This window comes from Cnephaeus nilssonii (genome assembly GCF_951640355.1).
Source record: "Cnephaeus nilssonii genome assembly, chromosome: 3".
In the NCBI taxonomy this organism is placed as follows: domain Eukaryota; kingdom Metazoa; phylum Chordata; class Mammalia; order Chiroptera; family Vespertilionidae; genus Cnephaeus; species Cnephaeus nilssonii.
In genome coordinates this window covers 6,973,079-6,988,687 of record NC_137074.1, presented here as the reverse complement: position 1 = coordinate 6,988,687, position 15,609 = coordinate 6,973,079, and the positions used below count along the sequence as shown (strand labels likewise).

Sequence of the window (15,609 nt, the reverse complement as noted above, 5' to 3'; positions counted from 1 at the left end):
AGGAGCTCTGGTAGGAAGTCAAAGGCTGTCGCCCTGCAGATACCACTGTTCCTGCCCTAGAGAGATTTACGCGTGTGGTTACGTCACTGGGAAGATGGCTGCACAAACCAAACACTGACAAGGAGGTACGGCCGAGCTGCCACCAGAACCCCCCCCACAGCCTGTTTAACGGAGCTACGAACCCCTGGGCCACACTCAGGGTCCGGGGGCCTGCAAGGGCCTTGGATTCTAACGGGGTCTCAGCAGGCAGCTCATCTTTCAGGGCTGCACCTGGGATCTCTCAGCGTTCACACCTGGATGTCCCTCAGCCCAGCGTTCCCAGGTTCAGTGGAGGTAGTTGATGTGATATACGAGGAAAAGGAAAATGTTTGTAAAAACTCAACAGGGTGGGTCTTCTAGAATATTTTAGGCAAAATTAAGGTGCTCAGCCCCAGCTGGTTTGGCTCAGTGGATAGAGCGTTGGCCCGCGGACTGAAGGGTCCTGGGTTTGATCCTGATCAAGGGCATGTACCTCAGTTGCAGGCTCAATCCCAGGCCCTGGCCGGGACGTGTGTGGGAGGCCACCAAACATCGATGTGTGAGAGAGTCACATCGATGTTTCTCTCTCTGTGTCTCTCCCCCTCCCTTTCCCTCTCTCTAAAAATCAATGGAAAGATATCCTCGGGTGAGGATTAACAACAACAACAACAAAAAATTAAAGTGCTCAGGAAGGTAGGAAGAAAGAAACAATATATTTTGCTTAAAATAAGAAGCACGGGGAAAACAAAAGACTTGGGAAGAGTGGGCCAACTTCGCCTTCCCACTTTTTGTGTAACTCCTTAAAATTTCCGCACGGCTTCGCACAGACAGTTCCCCAGTCTCTCAACTTGGGGCCCGCACTTGCAGCTTTCCCAGGTTCTGTCTATCAGCGAAGCCGGGTCCCCCTGAACAACACCCTCCCACCAGGGCGGAAGAGACACCGTTTCTTAAAATGAATGACATTCACAGGCTTTTGGCTTGGAAAGCGACTTCTCATTGGAAAAAGAGACAAACTGTAGAAATATGAAAACTATGAAAAACAAGTCATAAAACAGAACCAGTTTCCTCTCCGCCTTGCTCCCCAGGACGCCTAACGGCGCAGTGACCAGGCGAGGGGCTGCTCGCGGCCTCCGCCCGGGACCAGAGCTACCTGGTCGTGAGGAAGCCTCGTCACCAGCTCTGTTGCAGGTTGCAATGCTGCCCCAGGTGTGGGCGTTTGAAATTCTGCACGTGAAAATTATCCTTTCTACATCTTCTTCCTAGTTAAAGCTGGGAAGGGTAATGGAGAGAAGACCCGTCCCCCGGGGCAGAGCCGTCGAACGCTTGGCACCCACCAGCCGGACGTGGTGGCTAGGGGCCGGGTCACAGTCGTCCTGTGTCCTCGGGCACAGGCTGGCCGCCACGATTCTGCCAGCTGCCCTTGGCGGCAGTGTCTAAAGCTCCTGTCTGCCGGCAGTCGGGAGCTCTACCTCTCCGCCCGGATTTTGTACCTCAGGACAAAGTAGGCGATGATGCGCAGCAAGATGAAGAAGATGCCCAGGACGATGAAGTCCATGTAGAGCTTGGCGTTCTCCACGTCCAGCTCTCTCAGGATGGCCTCCGACTTCTGAAAGTGGCAGGTCTCGTCGATGTCGCAGTGCAGGTCCTCGCGGTCCAGGCCGTAGATGGACAACATGACCCCCTCAAACCCGTACCTGCGGAGGAAAGCGCCCCCGAGTGAGGAAGGCTCTGCTCCAGCGACCAGATGCCATCCTCACCGTCCCTGACTCTGCCTCCCTGTGCCGAGGTCAAAATACCCTCCGCCTTCCCCGTGGTCCCAGTCGGCTCCTCTATCTCCCTCCCTCCCCCGCCCAAATACTTCCTAACCTCCCAGCATCCCTGAGATGAACGCACGGGCAGCTTCACTACGTTTTTCCCGTTTCATTTCCTCCAAACGGAACGAATCGTAGGGATTTGTTCAGGGAAATGAATTGAAAACCACTTGGATGACTTCTGGTGGTACATACTTTCTAAAAGTTTGATATAGCAGAATGTCTGAGAGCCTTCCAAGCAGCACGCAGCACTCTAACAAAACACGTCCTGCCTGCTCCGTTGTTCCCTGCCAGCCCTACATGGTCGGAACGAAAACGCTAATTCTGGGGAGAAAGACACGGGCTCGGTTTTCCCAGCGTTGGCGCATGCACAGGTTGCTGAAACTCTGGACAAGGGCTTTGTTTCCAGAACAAAACACCTGGGTCTGAACTGACATTCTAGAAAAGAAAAGCTTGTTCCGATGTGGGATCTGCGTGTCACGAAATCGAAAAGCTCTGGAGACAAGTGCAGCCCCCAAGGCCTACGTGCCAGACAGCCCCCGAGCGCGGAGCATGCAGTTGGACCGAGCGCCCATGTGCCAGAATCCTCGTGTCCAAATATGTTAGGGTGTTTCAGTCGTGACCCACTTCCCACTGGATTCCTTTTTCTAAAAATTTAATATATTTCTATTGCTTTCACAGAAGAAGGGAGAGGGAGATAGAAACAGCAATGATGAGAGAGAATCATTGATCAGCTACCTCCTCCTACTGGGGATCGAGCCCACAATCCAGGCATGTGCCCTGACTGGGAATCAAACTGTGACCTCCTGGTTCATAGGTCAATGCTCAACCACTGAGCCACACTGTTGTTGTTTTTTTTTTTTTTTAATATTCCATTGGATTTCTTATTAGGGTTTACTATATTCAGGAATGTGTCATACGCATGTTTATTTCAGAGATGAATGAAGTGTCTAACAGGTGGAAATCCACCCACCCCCCCCCCCCGGGGCAGATCTCCAAAGGGCCAGACAATGGGCCCACCTGGGCTCCTCAGGGTACGAGCGGCTAGTACTTATTTTACCCTTGTTGTGTGTGTGTTGGTGAGGGCAGGACACACAAAACTAGGACAAAAATAAAAGGCACCGATCCTCTGGGATCCGTGATATAGGAATGGTGCCGGCATTTAGCTGACAGCTAAGATGTGGCTTTTGTGAGCATCTGCATGCTATCAAGAGTCCTCTTCCCTCTGTCTCTGTGAGGGCCCCAAGTTATACAGGGTGCCCCCCACCATGACAACCACACACACACACACACACACACACACACACACGCACGCACACACGCTACCTGACGTAGGAGATGTAGGACATCCACTGCAGGTAGGCTGGGATAGTGCCAAGGCTGACGAAAAATCCTGAGAAGAGGAGGATGGGGATGGTCGTCATGGGGCCCACGAAGATTGCCACCTGGGGGAACACAGAGAGAGCTTAGTCCCGCCCGACTGCCTCTGCAGGTGGCCCTGGAGGCCATATTGTGGACAGTCCCTGGGACCGCTGAGAAAGGACCGGTTTTCAGGATGGGTCATCACGGGCCAGATGGCGTGGAGGAGTCTGGTTTGGGGAGTGAGCAGCCGGCTCTTGGTGCACGATTTACCCAAGTTCCCGGCTTAGCTGTGAAGGAAAGGCCTGGCCTGAGCTCTCTGTAGTCACGGAGGTGCAGAAACGGCAAGTGCACATGGGTTTGTGGGGGCGGTGGGACCAGGAGTCTGGAAGGGGCACTCAGATGGGGTGGGAATGTGGGGGTGCAATGGAGGAGGTTGGAGGGATGGGCCAGTGGATCCCCTGAGGCAACAAAACCTAGGCATCAAGAGCTTGACCTCTGAGCCAGCTGTGTGACCCCGACCAAATCGCATTGCCTCTCTGGGCCTCAGTGTTCGCATCTGTAAGATGGGGAGAGCACAGCATCTAACTCAGGGGTGTGCTGGGGACTAAAGGAGCTATTACGTGGAAAGCACTGAGCACAGCACTGGCATACACTAAGTGCCGCATCCAGGCACCTGCTGCTGTCGAGGTGCCAATAGTGACCAGCCAGGACATTGTGCGTCCTGACCCAAACACTGACCCGGAGAAGCTGATCTAGGAAGTTAGGGCAGGATTAGGAGGAGCGGGCGGTGCTGAGCCCCCCAGGGCAGCAGGGAGGCATTTCCTTAGCTGGTACCTGCAGGGATGTGGCAGCTCCAATCAGGAGGCCCAGGGACTGCGCCACCAGCGAGGTCATGGTGCCCAGCGCAGCAAACAGGACAAACCGCACGGCGTCGGACGGCTGCGAGGTCATCCAGTACACGATGCTGCAGTAGGCCACCGGGAACATGATCTGGGAACACAGGGCCCATCAGCCTCTCATGGAACTCGCCATTTCCCACCCCGGTCTGCAGGGTACGAGGAGAGTTCCTGCCCCTCCTCCAACACACACCCTTCCCGGACGTACCTGGAAGGGCACGTCAGCCAGGGTCTTGGCCAGGTAGTAGGCCTTCAGGCTGTACCAGTAATTCAGGTGTTCCCGGAGAAACACGCCCATCTCCAGGGGAACTAGGAGGCAGGAAAACGGAGGAGGCGTCAAGCAGACATACCCAGCGAGCCAAATACTGGCTCAACCACCTGGCCTGTGCCGAGACACGGGCCTTTCAACACCCCCGTGCTCAGGGTTTGGGTGGAAAGATAAGGACCGATTCACTAGCCTAGGAAAACTGCCATCCATTTTTATAACCTGAGGACTCATCGCGTGGAGGATATCCATGCAATAATGAGTGTTATTTTAGCGATTAATAAAACACTTATCGCTCAGCTTATTCTCATTCAATAACTGTGACAATGTGGTTCCTTCCTGCGGACAAGACCGCTTGTGAGGTCTTGGAAATTCTGGGCAATTTAGGGAGGAGCTTCATGCTGGTGTCCTGCAGAAGCAAGGCTGTCTGCACTGTCAGCCCCACGTGACTCTGCGAACAACCTAGACTTGCATGGAAATCCATCCAGAATGGCTTCATCCCCTCCCAAACTTGGCTGGACCGGGGCTATCTTAATAACCAGTGAGGTAAGCAGTGCCTTTGAGGGGCTCCTGATTAGAAAACCTTTTAGAAATCTCTCCCATCAGCCTTCCTCCCTGCATGAAAGCCTTCCATCCTTTGGCTTAAACAGGCTCTGTATTTTCTTGTCTAACAGAAAATACAATAATACTTGCATATGTCTACAAAGAGTATTGTATTTTTTAAAAAGCAAGACACTGTATGTTCAGAAAACTCCCCTCTTGGCCAAGCCATGACCTCAGTCTCCAGTTTGTGGGTTGGAATGACAGATGAGGAAGGAGAGGAGGGTCTGTGGCCCGTCGGGCACTCACACGTGAGCACGGTGGGCATGAGGGCCGCGAACATGAGGAACAGCATGGAGAAGAAGAGGAAGCCGGAGTTACTCATGACCTTCTTGGCTTCGTTCCCGATCCCCAAGTAGAGCAGGCCGATGAGGAGGCCGATGGCAATGTGCGAGGTGACCCGGAGGTGCATTAAGACCTGGGGGCAGACCTGGCTGTTACTCACACGCCTGGAAGTGGGGGATGGGGTAGTGATGGAACAACAGGTCCAAGACCTCTGGAGACATGGTCCATGGCAGACCTCATGCTTCATGCCGCCATTTCCTCCAGAAAAACCAACCTCCAGCCCTAAACCAACTCACACACACATGGGGCAGCATTTTATTGCTGTTAAAACAGATTTTCTCAAAACTTGCAAGCAAGGTCTGTGTGCCTTCAGAGGAGAGGACAAGTGACAGCGATGGTGGAGAAAGGGACCAAGGGTGGATATATCAGAGGCCACCCTTGAAGAGCTGTGGCATGGATTGCTACAAGCCCTTCCATCTTTCACACTAGGTCCCAGAGGCACCTGTCCGGGGCAGGTTGTCAGGTTGTCCACCTTAAAGGTGGATGTTACTCTGGTTCTCAACCCTTCAACACCTCCTTCCCAATAAGCCTCCACACAGCCCCAGAGCCCTATGCCTTGCTGTGCTTTCCTGAGGGAGGGGTGCACTCTCTGACGACGTGCTCGGCCATATGACTTGCTTTGGCCAGAGGAATGTGAGCACAAGTGACAAGTTGCCACCAGAAGTTTTACACTTGATTTCTCCCTTGCACTGTCCCTCTGTTGCATTCTAGAAAGGAGCTGTCCTTCCATTCTAACGCCCAGGATGAGAAGAAACAGGGGGCAGAGTCACAATGCTCAGCCACCAACCGGTAACACAGATATTTACTGTCAGAGCCGCTGGCACATGAGGGAGTGTTTGTCACAGCAGCATCGCAGAGTGAATGCTGACTGATGCAAATGGAGGAAGACAGTCAGGACAGATACACCTGAAAATGCCGGTGACTATAGACACGCTTACCGAATCCCTCACGGTACTCAATAAGGCCCTCTTGAAGAGGATGAAGAACTGGGTGAGGCAGCTGGCGGAGACGCTGTGGCAGCTTTCCATGGAAGTGGAGTTCTGAGGACACACCGAGAAGGGAGAGAAGGTGAGACCCCCAACCTCGTGACCCAGTTCCGCAAGGCTAAGAAAGAGCACCGTGCCGCAGGGGGCAAAACGCAGGGAGGGGTGGAGTTACCTTTCTCCTCCCCTTCCATCCTTTTGACGGCTTTACCTCTTCAGAGGGCTGGTGCTGGAGGAAGGGGTTCACCTCGCCATCCCCCGCAGGAGGCTCTTTCCTGCAGTCAGCGTCGCACAGGCCCTCACCGACGGCTCTCACCAGGCGGCCGTTCTGATCGCCGTACTCACCGGACGCCACCTCCATGACTGCATGAGACACAGGGGCGTGCCGTCAGCCAAACCGGGGATCAGAGCCTGAGACCGCCAATGTGAACTGTGGGCCTCGTTCATGTTTGCAACTACAGAGCCATGAATCCGGCGGGAATATTTTTACCTGATTATCTACAAGTGCATGATCACGATCATACGGTCAAATCATTTAGCTACCAATGTTCTTTCAGCTCTAAACCCCCAGCAAGGTCATGTCTCATGTCAGGAGAATGTAAATGTAAATAATACAATGTAAATGTAAATAATTAGCTCGTTCTCTATTAACTTAGGCATCAATCCAGGGCTATTGAACACCTGCTGTGGGCATCCAAGCCTCAGAGTAGAGCTGGAAGATGAGCCGGATGGAGCAGGATTTCTGTTTGGAGAGCTCGCATTTTGCACGTGGGACTGGCCATGAGTGATGAGAGCTGTGGCAGTTCAGTGGGACCACAGAAAAAGGGGTGACCAGGGCCTGAGGTGTGCTTGGCACCCTGGGGGCATTGAGGTCTGGGACCATCCGCCCCACCTTTCATATACCAGGATGCGGTGGCCCATTTTCATCAAGGAGGCCACATGGGCTCAGCACTGTCTGTCTGCTGGTCACTCACACCCACCCCTCCCCACACGCCATTCTTTGTGCACTCCAGTTTTCTCTCCAGGTGACGTGGAGGAGATAGAAGCCACGCCCTAACCTTTCTAGAACTTCCCGGAGGTTGCATGGACCCTGTTTCTCTTCCTGTCCATCTTTTCCTCTAGGTTCTCACCTCTTTGCAGGCCTTGGACCTCACCACCCTCCCCTGATCAGCACACCTGTCCCCAATCATGCTTCTCTCTTGTAACTATAAACCAGACCCTGTCCCACTGCCTTTAAACAAAGCTGGCTGTTCCCTGCACGTTCCCATTCCCACACTCTCGCTCAAGTGAGAGAACAGTGTCTTGTGGAACATAACTTGGGAGATGATGTTGTAGGAAATACGAAATCCTGGGAGTGTGGCCAGATGTTTGAAAGAAAAGCAACTGAATGAGAAGTGCTGATGACCAGGAGGGTTGTAGTGGGTTGAATAGCATCCCCCAAATATTCACGTCCACCTGGAACCGCAGAATATGACATTATTTGACAAATGTTTTTTTGCAGATGTAATTGGTTATGGGTCTTGAGGTGAAACTATCCTGGAGTTAGGATGGGCCCTGAATCCAAAAACAGAGACACACAGCGAAAAAAGCCACATGAAGGCAGAGACAGAGATTGGAGTGATGGGGCCACAAGGTTATTTCTTGTTAGAAATAACTTCCTGTAACCTGGGACTAACACAAGAGATGTTAGAAAATATTGCTCCTAACAACAGCTCCCTTGTCATTTTATCTGGAGGGGAAAACAACCTCTTTTTCTCTGTCCTTAGAAGTTCCACCATAGGATGGCACTTGAGCCATCTGTGGACTATTAACAAAAGCCCTGTCCGAAGGCCTCTGGTAAAAGTGAAAATCCACCAAGAGTGGCAAACAAACAAACAAAACAACCCTTTCTTTTCCTTCCTGGTCAAGGTTATACTTACCAAAATCAGCTGGGTTGTGGTAGGTTGGACAGTTCAGACCTAAATCCCTCAAATATGGTACAAGATTGGAGACTTTTCCCCGGTACACACACTGTCCTTGACTAAGAACATAAAGCTAGAAAAAAGCAAGGAGAGGTAAACATCAACCCTGCCTGCCCTCATGCTCTCAACATCCATCCACCCACCCACCCACCACCTATTCAACCACACCACACCTCCACTCCCCCATCCATCCACCACCCATCCACCACCCACCCATCCATCCATCCATCCACCATCCACCACCTCCTCACCTCCACTCCTACATCCACCTACCACCCATCCATCCATTCATCCATCCATCCATCCATCCATCCATCCATCCATCCACCAACCCACCCACCCTTGCACCCTTCTATCCATACACCCGCCCATTCATTCACCCACCCATCCATCCACCAACCAACCCTCCACCAACCTACCCATCCATCTACCCTTCCATCCTTCCATACCTCTATCCATATATTCATCCACCCATCTACCCATCCACCCTCCATCCATTCATTTAACCAAATCTATCTATCTATCTATCTATCTATCTATCTATCTATCTATTCTCTCTCTCTCTCTCTCTCTCTCTCTCTCTCTCTCTCTCTCTCCATTTCAGACTCTGTTAAAATCCACAGGGAAATCCATGGTGAGTCAGGGAAAACTGAGGATATCATGAGGCCCTGAATTATTTCCTTATATTGTTTTTGCACACTAACTAACCACCTGCTTGGGAAAGATTCATGAGCCTACACATTTCAACCCTTGGGATTTTTTCTCTCTCATAATATCAAAACCTAAGATTTATAAAACATGATATTATACAGTAGGTCCTTGGGGTATGTCGGAGATCCATTCCTACGGCACGATGTAACACAATTTTCGCCATAAGTCGGAACCCACCTACTACATAAGCACCTACGTCACTCACATGGAGCACATACACAGCAGTAATGAAGTGAATCATTAAAAAAAAATTAAAAGAAAAATAACAATTCCTGACCTTCACTTGTGGTAAGTAAATAATAAAAAACATAAAGCACATATGTACATACGTCGAAATGACAGAACTTTTTTGTTTTATAAATATATGGGAGATGGCGATGTAACCACGAAACGACATACGTCAAGTCCGACGTAACCCGAGGGCTGTCTGTACAAATAAAGTAATCTGTCATCTAATTCAGTAAAACAGGTATTTCCCCATTGCAACATGAAGCCTCAGCATGTCTACAGTGACTCACCCAAGTCCCCATGGCCACACACAGCTCCTGAGTAGACATTGGCCAGCTCTTCTGACCCCCTTCCTTAGTGGCTTATGGCTCCAACATCTTATGAGACGTAACACTAAGGCCACTCAACACTGAAGGCAACCCCAGGAACTAAGGGGAAGCTGGGTACCAGAACTCAGGCTCATAGGGGCTGATCACAGCAGGGTCTGTGTACCTGGTCGAACAGCTCAAAGAGCTTGGCGCTGGGCTGGTGGATGGTGCAGATGATGGACCTCCCTCCTTGAGCCAGCCCTTTCATCAGGGAGACCACCTGGAAGCAGGAGGAGCTGTCCAGGCCGCTGCAAGTCAAGGGGCACCATGAGACGTTTGCAGGGAACCCCCCCCCCGCCAAACCATGCTCACATTCAAACTGCACTGGGTAGGTCTGTGTGCAAGCCCGAGCCCATGGGTGTCTCCTAGTCTCAGACAGGGAGAGTGGGGCAAGTAAGGCCTCTGCCCTGTGACCCCAAAATAGGAGGAGAAAAAGATGGGGCAGGCAGGGCACACACCTCCCCCTTCTAAAGCTACAGTAGGGGCCCCCGTAAAATCTGCTGGCGCAGAGGTCAGGGGCTCTTCCCCCGGCTGCTCCTGAGTACCTGGTTGGCTCATCAAAGAACATGACGGGAGGGTTGTTCACCAGCTCCAGCCCGATGGCCAGGCGCTTCCGCTGCCCGCCTGAGAGACTTGCGGTCCGAGTGTTGGCACAAGACAGCAAGCCCAGAGCCGTCAGGATCTCCTTGACCTGGAGGGAGGAGCAGAGCCAGAGCAGCCATCAGGGACCCTCCACCACACGTCACCACCTCCAGCACCACGTGGACACCTGCTGCCTCCCCCACCCACTCCCAGCACACCCCGACCCACGCAGCACCCATCCCAGGCGGCCCTTTTCCAAGTCCAAGGTCCTGCTTTCGGCCTGGGAGGCTGAAGCAGTGGTGAAGCCAGATCCGCCTGGGCCGGGTCCCTATCCTGCCCCCTGTCCTGACCTTCACTTGTAAGCCTGGCTCCGGGCCAGGTCAGGGAGGGGTTCAGTGAGCATCTGTAGAAGGGTGATTGGCGGACACGTGGGTGGACAGATGACCAGGTGGCACAAAGGGCCGGCCACCGAGGCGGTGAAATGAGATCATGAATGAAAGTGCTTGGCAGGGCCCTAGCCAGTTTGGCCCAGTGGATAGAGCGTCGGCCTGTGGACTGAAGGGTTCCAGGTTCAATTCTGGCCAAGGGCACATGCCTAGGTTGCGGGGCTCAATCCCCAGTAGGGGGCGTGCAGGAGGCAGCCAATCAATGGTTCTCTCTCATCATTGATGTTTCTCTCTCTCTCTCTCTCTCTCTCTCTCTCTCTCTCTCTCTCTCTTCCTTGCTCTCTGAAATCAATAAAGAAATATATTTAAAAAAGAAAAAGAAAGTGCTTGGCAGGCATGAACATTTAGTTGACGGCAGCTCCTGCAGACACACACCACCCAGGCCAGGCCTCTCAGAAAGAAGGGAAGGAGCCCCCTCTGCCCTTGTCAATAGGAAAACAAGGTCTCTGAAGGGGTAGCAAGACGATAAAACGGCTTGAAGCAGCCAGTCCCTCCACAGCGTCCCGATGTCCCCCTGAGACGCAGGCGCACGGAGATACAAACAGTGCACTGTGGGCTGAGCCCTCCTGTCTGATGGGATTATCGATCCACTGTTGGCTCAGGGAACAGAAGGGTCAGCAGACCGCAGGGCAGACAGCAGTGCCAGTTTCGGCCCAGCATCTTCTCAGAGGTCAGCTGTCGGCCTCCCGGCCTCCACAACAGGCTCACCTCCCGGGGGTCCCACCTGAATGTGCCCAGCCATCGTCCCAGCCCAGGGTGGCTCCTGGGTCCATCTGGGTGGACCCAGCCTAGCAGCTTCTCTGGGAGATGAGGTCATGCAAAGGAGAAGGAACTGGCAAGGAGGAAGATTTCCATCCGGCTCTTGGATCACTGAAGCACAGTCACCACAGAGTTAGGCTTAGGCGACAGAAAGCGGCAGGACACCGCAGCGCCACAGGCTGGGAAGCAGGTGGTTAGACAGGCCTGGGTTCGAATCCTTCTCATCCTCTCTCTTGTTGACCCCTAAACCCCACTCCTCTGCCTCCTCTAGACACACTAAAGGCTCTAGGCTTTCGTCAGTAAGAGGAATGGGAAGGCCAGGCCCTGCATGCCTTTGTGGGACACCAACCCAGAAATAAGGTCAGCGAGGTCACCCTCTAGAAAAGGCTATCGACGTGGGGCAGGTGGGGCGGCTCTTCCGGGCACACGTCCACCCTGGGCAGACAGGACCACAGGCCAACGTCACAGCAGGAGGAGTCACACCAGTCATTCTAGGCTCACTTTGGAGCATCACAGACATGGCACACACCCTGTGCCCATCCATCTGTTTCCTTGAGGGCTGACTACTGTGGCCCAGCGTCCCTCAACCCCTGTGGAGCGGACGCTGGAAGTGGAGGGGAGGCTGGATGTGGAGGGGAGGCTGGATGTGGAGTGGAGGCTGGATGTGGAGTGGAGGCTGGACGTGGAGAGGCAAATGCTGGTGCCTTCCCTTCTCCCGCCCATCCAGCGGGCTCCCGCCCACCCAGTTCTCTCAGTGGGTCCGGAGACTGACACTCTGCAGGTTAGTTCTGCTTCAAAACTAGTCGGAGAACAATATCTGGCCCTGGGACCTCGCTCCTGAGGAAGACCCCCTCCCTGGAGGCTCTTGAGGGCCGAGGCTGCTTTCTGGGAAACAGGCCGGACAACACCTTCCTCTCCGCCAGAACGTTCCCGTCTATTGTGTTCCACGCCGGAGTCGGAGGGAAGTGAGTCAGGGCATGTGACGGGCTTCTCATCCTGAGAATAACCACACGCTCCCCCGGAGGATCGCTGCGGGAGGTGGACCTGCACGTGGCTGGGGCCAGGAAGATGGGTGGGCGGCCTGGCCTGGAGACTCCCGGTGAGAAACGTGTGCAGGGCCCAAGCACACCTGTGGGCCCTGCAGGAGGGGCTCGCAGCCTTGGTCAACCCGGCATCAGAGGGATCTGAAGAGAAGGGTGAGGCCCTCACTCCCTGGGGATGATGCAGCCACACGGTCCAGGGGAGACCCCCACCGAATGCATGTAAACGCAGCCTAATGTCAACGTGTGCATGGCCCAAGCATGAGGCTCTGCTCTGGCCCATGTGTTGGGCCGGGGACATGGAGGACATGCACTCGGGCAGGCCCCCCTCCTCCTCCCCTGCTGGGCTGTGGTCCTACAAGGGCCTTAGAAGACAACATGGTGTATAATAGGCGGAACTCCCCCAAATTCCATACTGCGATCCCTCCATTCCCTACCAAGAAAGCCATATGCGCCTGTCCTTTCTGCCCGAGCAGATAGGGAGGGTTCCGGTGGCCTGTCCCCCCAAGACCCCACTGCCTCCTGCGCTCTGGGCTTCCGTCAGCAACAGGGACGGGAAGGCCAGGCCCCGCCTGCCTTCGGGGCAGTGTGAGGCTGGCTTAGATGGAGCCAGCTACCGGGATGAGGCTAGATGTTGCCTCTGAAGGTCGTGACGTAACAGACAAAGCCAGTGCAGGACGCCAAAGGGCGGCTGGCTGTGCTCCCCAATATAGAAAGTCAGCTGAGGAGCACGCCCGGTGTTCCCAGCCGGTGAGCAAAGGCTGCCTTCCCTCCCCAGCTCCTCCTCCCTTTTGGAAAGGCGGGTCCATGCGGGTCAGGCTGTAGGGAAGTGCTCCATGGCCTACTTACTCATGGGCCACGCGTGTCTGCAGCTCAGACACACTAAAGGCATCACCTAACTCAGCCTCACGCCGCCCAGAGGCAGGGGGGCCTGGCCTTCCGTGCCCACCTTTCGGAGGAAGCCCAGAGGGGGGCCTGGCCTTCCATGCCCACCTTTCGGAGGAAGCCCAGAGGGGGCTGGCAGTGGTGGAGATTACCCCATGGGTCCCGGGGAGGCAGGGCTGAAGGGACTCCCCTTCGCCGTGCTGTGTCACAACTGAGTTGTGTGCACCGCATCAAGTCTCCTTCTTCACCGCAACCCAAACTGAAGGGTCCTGTTGGCGTCCAATTGATGCCAACGGCCTTTGATTGACAAGGGACAGAAACACGTGTGGTTCCCACATTCCCTACATCTCTGTTTCTGGTTCCGTTAAACCCACGTATTCCTTTCAGCCTCAGAATGGAAGCGTTCCACGTGACACATCTTCGGCAGCACAAGTTCCGCTGGTCACAGAAATGGGGCTCTTCCCCCTACACTGTGCAGCTAGCCCTCCCCTGGCAGATTCAAGGGCGGAACCCTAAGAGCCTGGAGGGGGCGGGGGGCGGGGGGGGAGACAAGGAGAGGAGGACAGGAAGGGCGAGGGGGAAGCCTAAAGATGCCAGCGTTTCCTTCCACACCAGGGCGGTTTACATTTATGTAACGGCAGCTACTCTGAGGGACAGGAGAGGGGACAGGCGTAAACAGAGTGGCTGCTAGTGCTTCCTGAGCCTGTAGAGCTATTCTCTTCGCCACCCCGGTCCCTTCCACACAGGAAGAGTCCCGTTGCACCACTGGGGCTAATCCTGTGGATTCTGCTTCTCCCCTGCTGGGCCGTGGTCCTACAAGGGCCTTAGAAGATAACATGGTATTTAATAGGCGGAACTTCCCCAAATTCTATACTGAACATCCCACCGGCGCTCAGTGTGGAGTGGAGAGGAGGGAAGCTGTTTCCCTGCGATGTGTGTAAATATAAATTGGTTCCACTCCCCCCCAAACCCCCAATGGGGCTTCCCGGTGCTCCCCACTGGGTCTGCTTACCCAGCACCCTCGCTGTTCCCTGGGGAGTGAAGAGAGCCATCAAAGGGATTAGATGGCCTACTCACCCTGGAAACTTGGTCAATTCATTTTTTTTTAAAGGCTGGTTAATAACATGTGAGAATCAAATTTCTTCTTGCAAGTGTGTGTGGGTGGAGGCTGGTTATTTTTAAACGAGTGACTAACCACCTTCATTGTTAATATTTTATAACAACAATTGCGTGTGCCGCACGTTAACTAAGACAAACACCGTGCCTGGGCTGAGCCGAGGCCGGGCCCTCCGGCCACCTGAGCGCTCAGGCCGGTGTCCCGCTGCGTCCTTGCTGTTGGTGAGGCAGCGCCAGGACACGAGAGTCAAGGCTGTGGCTCTTGCGGCAGAGTGGCCAGTCCTGGCTGCCAGGCGAGAATGCAGCACACTGAGATGACACCATCGCCTACACACAGAAGGTAAGGCGACAAACCGACATCGCCGGCGCCCAAACGTCCCCGCACATGTGTCTGCCAAATGCAAGTTCGTGCACTTTCTGGACCACCTGTGGCCCCAAGGCACACACTTACCATCTCCTTTCTGCCTTCGTCCTTCTCCTTGAGCTTCAGATGCGCGGACACCTGCAGGGGACGAGGGATACAGTGTGGAGTCAGAACAGATGGCCCTCGGCAGGGCAAACCTCACAAGCCACACCACGGGCCAGAGCCCCAGTGGCTGCAGGAAAACCCCCAGAGAAGGTCATGGCTTCCCACCTCCCTTGGCTCAGTAGAGGTGGGGTCTAGGACAGCCGTGCGTGTCTGGGGTGCTTTCCGTTCTCCCTGTTGAATTTGCAGCGGGGTGTCCGTGAGGGGAATTAATTAGATGTGGGCAACTGTGAGATAAGGAAACCTAAGGCCTCAGGGGCTTGAAGACTAGTGGTGCATATTTAGGAATTTCACAAGCCACCTGTGAAACCGTTGATAGCTTAAAACTATCCATTGCTCATCATGGAGTATTTGAGAATATTTACACCACAGAAAGTGGCAAGCGCTACAAATCAGGACTCTGGTGTTGTTGTTGTCTTGTTTGAGATCCTGGTGGCCAGCACACCCCTGGCCCCCTGGCCCTGCCGGGGAAATCCCTGACTAGTCATCCCCACGCCCAGGGTCAGCTTTGGTTCTGTTCTGCCGACTTCTGTGGCTTTAGGAAATGAGCCTCAGTTTCCTCACGGGCACAGTGGTGAGGTTAGAACCTGCCCACCAGTGAGCTGGTGAAGTCGCCATGAGGATCGATGACAGACTGAGACGCAGGGCAGAGTGGAGAAGAGGCCGCAGTCGCCGAGTCAGACAGGGCCAGGCCTAGGTCAGCTCGG

The 15,609-nt window shown here is 54.1% G+C and overlaps 1 protein-coding gene across 4 annotated transcripts in view; it reads right to left on the bottom strand.

The window, feature by feature from the left end:
* Positions 1-712: 712 nt before the first annotated feature.
* Positions 713-15,609, bottom strand: part of ABCG1 (ATP binding cassette subfamily G member 1) — a 64,085-nt gene continuing 49,188 nt past the window's right edge. For 2 of the 4 annotated variants that reach the window (XM_079767083.1, XM_079767085.1), the window contains 11 exons: positions 14,828-14,878; positions 10,094-10,239; positions 9,673-9,796; positions 8,200-8,314; positions 6,492-6,643; positions 6,236-6,337; positions 5,202-5,370; positions 4,296-4,396; positions 4,026-4,181; positions 3,156-3,274; positions 713-1,712 (listed from right to left, as the gene is read on the bottom strand). In XM_079767083.1, coding sequence (XP_079623209.1) covers positions 1,484-1,712; positions 3,156-3,274; positions 4,026-4,181; positions 4,296-4,396; positions 5,202-5,370; positions 6,236-6,337; positions 6,492-6,643; positions 8,200-8,314; positions 9,673-9,796; positions 10,094-10,239; positions 14,828-14,878 — 1,464 coding nt within the window. In that variant the 3' untranslated portion in view covers positions 713-1,483. Of the gene's footprint in view, positions 1,713-3,155; positions 3,275-4,025; positions 4,182-4,295; positions 4,397-5,201; positions 5,371-6,235; positions 6,338-6,455; positions 6,644-8,199; positions 8,315-9,672; positions 9,797-10,093; positions 10,240-14,827; positions 14,879-15,609 lie in introns of all 4 variants that reach the window. The other 2 variants (XM_079767082.1, XM_079767084.1) reach the window with 1 other exon arrangement.